This window comes from Aplysia californica, unplaced genomic scaffold (assembly GCF_000002075.1).
Source record: "Aplysia californica isolate F4 #8 unplaced genomic scaffold, AplCal3.0 scaffold00270, whole genome shotgun sequence".
Taxonomy (NCBI): domain Eukaryota; kingdom Metazoa; phylum Mollusca; class Gastropoda; order Aplysiida; family Aplysiidae; genus Aplysia; species Aplysia californica.
Genome location: NW_004797540.1, coordinates 186,044 through 191,690, shown reverse-complemented (window position 1 = coordinate 191,690; position 5,647 = coordinate 186,044). Strand labels below are relative to the sequence as shown.

General features: G+C 39.2%; 1 protein-coding gene across 1 annotated transcript in view; it reads right to left on the bottom strand.

The window, feature by feature from the left end:
- Window positions 1–5,647, bottom strand: part of LOC101849851 (trichohyalin) — a gene marked incomplete in the record, with an annotated part of 75,546 nt that overhangs the window by 30,202 nt on the left and 39,697 nt on the right. The window contains 4 exon segments of the mRNA XM_035970463.1: window positions 1,462–1,479; window positions 3,097–3,204; window positions 4,394–4,477; window positions 5,071–5,208. Coding sequence (XP_035826356.1) covers window positions 1,462–1,479; window positions 3,097–3,204; window positions 4,394–4,477; window positions 5,071–5,208 — 348 coding nt within the window.

The window sequence follows — 5,647 nt, the reverse complement described above, 5'->3', positions numbered from 1 at the left end:
GGGAGGAGGAGAGAGAAACAAAAACTGGAACAGAGAGCAGAGAGCCCTAGATAAGACTACGGAGGAAAAAGAACCAAAGCCAAAGGGGTCTAGAAGTCATTTCGATACACCTGATCCATCTGAGCATGTTAAAATAATAACTATTCTATTTTAGTAGTTTACTACATGCCTCTATACTGCACAGCCTCCACCAGTCATTACTATAGTAGGTAAAGTGTGCTGACAAAATGAGTTACTTCTCGGATTCAAATCTTATGGAAATAGAATCTACATACAATACACTTATATGTGAAGTTTTTACAATCTATAAGCATGAAAAAATAAAAGGGATGTTACAGTTAAAGAATATATATGGCATCAACAGGAAATCTAAAAATTTGACCCTAGTGTCGATTGATTTTCAAATCTTCACCAAAAAAAAAAAATCACGAAGTACCATGATATTCTTTTCCATCAATTAAACAAAAGCTAAGGCATTTTCGACGGAAAGGGACACAAAATTTTATCTCCATTTGTGGATTGCAAGAGGTAACTCATGCTGTCAGCACGCCTCACAAATAATATACACCAATGCTTGTTGACCTGGGTGAGATCGCCCACTAAAGTGCGGTCCAAAAATTCACGGCGCAAACATATTGTCAAATATCCCTTTAACAGGAGAATGAATGTCATCCATACTTTTCACATCAGTTTGTAGCGATTTGTCTCAACTTACCCATATTTTCCCACATCAATTGAGGCTAGATTAAAAAATCCAGGTGACAAAAAAATCAATTATGTCTTTTTTCTTTTTCTTTTTTCTCTTGTGAATATTTCCCCTTCAGCCTGATGTTTCACCCACGCACCAAAATTCCGTCCTATAAAACTCCATATTCTGTGTTCAATTTTTTTTCTTTAATGTAGGGTGTTTTTTAAACGCCTATCTATACAATTTAGATCATTTAAGAGGTGGGCTTCTGACCCTGTCTGTTAGGGCCAACCTGGGCTGAGAGGGATACAACATTCCACCAGAAAGACTGAGATACTCAATAGAAAGTTGTCTCCCCACTCAGGAATTGAACTTGGCTCTCCTGTATGTGACAGTGAAGTGCCTAACCGCTACACCAGTCAATTTGAAAAGCATGAGCACAAATTATGTCACCATACAACGGCAGTACTGTAAAAACCGTATGTACACAGTAACTTGTGAAAACCGTATACATGAAATGAGACACCAAACATGCGATACCAGATGGTGCAAACAATGTTCCCAGAAACAATATCGTTGAAAGAGGAAAACATAAAAGCAGAAACAGAATACAAGGAGGAACAGCTAGCAGTGGTGAGGCAATAGTACGATCTTTTCCCTGTGATGAATGGATACACACACAAACGATACATCAGTGTTACACTGGATATATACCACATACATATATATATATATATATACAAGAAGTAGATGATCAAGACTGATTGACTTACAAATCCACGTTTGTTGTCCTAGGTTTAAAATAGAACAACGGAAGAAAAAAAGTTCAGAATACTTGACTAATGGCGGAAAATTTCACGAAAAAGGACTTACTAGGACATTCAATACTGTCAGTTATTATTCACAATGACAAAGTTTGGGAGAAAATAATTCACAGTGGAAGAAATAAAAGTCAAATCTTCACACACAAAAAATCACGAAGTACCATTGTATATTCTTTTCCAGCAATTAAACAAAAGCTCAGGCATTTTCAACGTAAAGAGACACAAAATTAATAACATGCCCTTTTATGACTCGCAGTAAAAAAAAAAAGCAGTTCCAAATTGCCGTTCCTTCTTAACTCATGCAACACGAATTTCTTCACGTCTAAAATAACCCCTAAAATGTACAGTTTTGGCACGCAATAGTTGTCATGACTAAGGTAACCGCTTTGACTCTATTAATTTCTCATCTGATGTTTAGCAGCCAAAGTTTTATTTCTTTGAAACCAGTACAGTGTTAAAGAGACCAGTCTTGAAGCATAAAATAAAAAAAAGCAGAGAAAAAGGAGAAGGGCTATTTTTGTTGTTCAAAACATAGAGGCAGAAACTAAAGTAAATCTCTAAAGTATCCTTGATGAAAGAAAAAGCCAAAAGCTAAGAAGCCGATTACAACCAAAGAGATTGTATGATGAGACTGAAAATTTGTAAAAAGCAGGAGTAGGCTACCTTTTACAAAAAAAGGTACTGTATTTCTCCAAATGAAAAAGAAGTTGACTGATTTTTTTTACACAAAACAGCTGAACCATTCTTTTCACAAAGTTGCTAAAACATCTTTCGCACAACGTAGCTGAAAATTCTATTAGAAATGAGCAGCAGTAGCATTATCTACACAAAGACTAGCTGTTTTGTTTCGTAGAAATAAAAACTTGTACTAAGCCATCCTATAATGCTTTACATCAAAACAACTGAGTGAACTTTTAGTTTCACCGTAAGAAGCAGTATACAGATCAATCCGAGAAATGTTGTACTTTCATTTATACTAAATATGAGTAGCTGACCTATCACTTTTTTAAATACAAAAGTAAAGCAGTTCATTCTCTCTCTCTCTCTCTCTCTCTCTCTCTCTCTCTCTCTCTCTCTCTCTCTCTCTCTCTCTCTCTCTCTCTATCTCTCTCTCAAGAGTGACTATATATCGTACGTGACACAAGACTAGCCCTACTGTCTTGTCCACACCAACAAAGATACAATTTCCAGCTACCTACGTCTACATCCACAAAAGCCGATCAGAAAAAAAGACTTAAACAAAATAGAAAAGGAATTTTGATAATGCTGCAACAATTAAGGTATGTAAGTAATGTGAGAGTAGAGGGGAAGAGAGTTCTTACAAAAACATGGCTTTTAATAATACCTACGTCACACAGGGGCTATAATAAACACAAAATTAGAAAAACAAAAGATAAAAGAATTAAAAGAATGTTTTTGTAAAAGCTGGAAGGCGCATTGCAAAAGTTTAAGCCGATGCACATGAGAAAGTTTCCTAGCGGGTATTTTCAACCTTTAAAGAAAAAAAAAACCAAGAGAGAAGGAAGGAAATCTATTTTGTCCGAAACACCTGCGCTTATTGTGATGATGTCATCAAGTACTCACTTTTCGTTCGGCAGCTTCAGCTCGCGCCAAAATGGCCTTTGACGAAGCTTCGTAAGTGGCTTCTTTCTGCACCAGGTTTGTCTCCACCTGTCGCAGAGCGCTCTTTTTCTGTCACGATTAGAAAATGAGCAAAAATCACAAATGAAAGATTCTCACACACATTGTGAGACCACATGATGAAAATGCAATACTTTACTACTTTTACTTTTTCATCCTCTGTTGCCCCGTTAAGCTTGGGACGTGGACAGTATTCATTTTTCACTTGTTGTAAAAGGCAGTCGTCAAAATCCTCTTTTGGATTATATAATCACTATTATTTCACTATGTGGGAGAAAACTCGTGGGGCGAGCGGACAGCAGGAGATGTTCAGAAGAAGAACCCCCCCCCCTCCCCCTCAAGCAAGTGTTTCGGCCCTAACTTCCTGACACTCCCATGGGGGCCGGGTCACACTCAAGTCATGACTCATGGGAGTTCTCCTGCTGTTTCTGTTTGTTTATTTTCTGTTTTCTTTGCGCTGATCGAAGGACGAACCCTCGAGGTTTTGGGGTATTTTCGGGTCTTTGCTACTGTGTATGACAAATCACTTTATCAAAAGGTCAAAGCACTTAACTTAAACCCCCATTGACACAATTTTGATCATTTAGGTGGTGGGTTTCCAATCCTGCTTGTCGGTGCCAAGCTAGGCCGAGAAGGATAGTGCATCCAAGCACTAAAACCAAGATACTTGATAAAAATTCTCCACTTGAGAATTAGTCGCTTTAAAGGACAAGTGGGCTAGCCCAGATTTTGGGGGTTTCCAGAAATCTTGACCTATACCAAAAGTGGGCATTGCCCTACCTATAGGACAAGTTTGGTTTCATTGGTGTGTATAGTTGTTTGGTTATAGAGAAAACTCTCCTTGTCTTTTAAAGAAACTGAATACGGGGCAAAAAACTTTACCTTCGATTTTCTCAAAACAGCATTTTTCGGGATAGCCCCCTTGTGCTTAAAAGCGACCAATTGAGCTCAGGTCTCCTGTGTGTCACAGCAAAGCACCTCACAGCTACACCACAGACGCTAGTTCGATGAGTGGAAAAATATCTACATTATGAAATTTAACACTTTGCAGTCCCACAGCCAGAAGTACAAAATACCCCATCTGGTCACCCAGCCAGGAGAGTGACGGCTACGGACTTCTCCGACCTGGCACAGAAGTGCGTCAGGTGACCAGAATGGATAATTTTCACTGGCATATTATTGCGCGCATTATTGCGCCAAATGACCATAAGTGTAAAACCAAAAACTACAGCCAGCCTACCAGGTTAAGTTCTTGCTCCGCTGTGCGATGATTCGATTCCAGCTCTGCGTTCTTCTCCATCAGACTCCTCACTTGGCTCCAGACCTGAGGACAGACCAACAACGTTAACTCTTTCACTCCCACGAGCCGTACGTGTTTCACGGCTCATGTTACCCCCAACACTGGACTGCAAGCCATGTTGCACGACTTTCAGCCACACCTCTGATCTTTTATTATTTAGTAAGAGTTTTACGGTACTTGCAACATAATAAGGTCATACAAGTGCCGAAGATTAGACGCGTTGCAAGAGAGTAACAAACATAAAAAAGAAGGAGGAGAGATAAGGACCGTAGATGTTTGATAGGAGAGAAGGAGCAAACCACACCAGAGCACCCATCACCCCTGATCTTATGCTAGGTAAGATCTAGACCTAGCCTTCTCGGATAAGGGTGAAAAATCTTGGAGGAACCGTGTGCAAGTCGCGCACATTAAAGATCCCCTGGTGTTTCTAAATTGACAGGAGTAGGCTTCGGCCGCCACCTGGGCAAAATTCAAAATTTCCTACCAACTGAAAATATTTTATGTGTCCCGCGCGCTCATATGACCTAATGCAGTTGCTAGTGTCTTAAAACACTTATTTACAAAAAAGGAACAAAAAACAAAAAAAAAAAAAACCCCAAGGCCACAGATTGAGTCACCTTTGTCATCTCGTTGTCGATGACGCTGTTTCTGTTCTCCAGGTCCAGCCGCTGTTTGCTCTCTGACTGCAGGTGACTTTCCAGTCGCTCGTTGTTTGACTTGACTCGGGACATTTCTGACTTTATCTGAGACAACTCCTGGTGATACACAAAAATGTTGACAGATATAATATTATGGATAGATTAAAACTAAATGTTTGTCCATAAATGTTATTAAAATGTTCTTTAACCCTATCCGTACGCCCTGGGGTCATTTTGTACCCCCGGGGTTGTATTCTTCACATTTTAGAATACTTCTAGTACGAAGATCTCTTTGAAACTTTCAGTATTTCTCAAAAAAGATTTTTGACAGACTGCTATGCAAAGGGTATGGATCGAATTAACGAGTAAATTTTCTCTTTGAAAGTGGTGGCACAGAGTTCCCCACGTCGTATGGATACGATAGTAAAACACAAAGTATGGATAGAGTTAATATACTGATTGATTAAACAATGTTGGTGCGTAAACGATATTTAAAAAGGCACATTCTCCTTTCTTACCTCTCTCAGTCTCTCTCTCTCTCTCCCTCCCTCTCTTA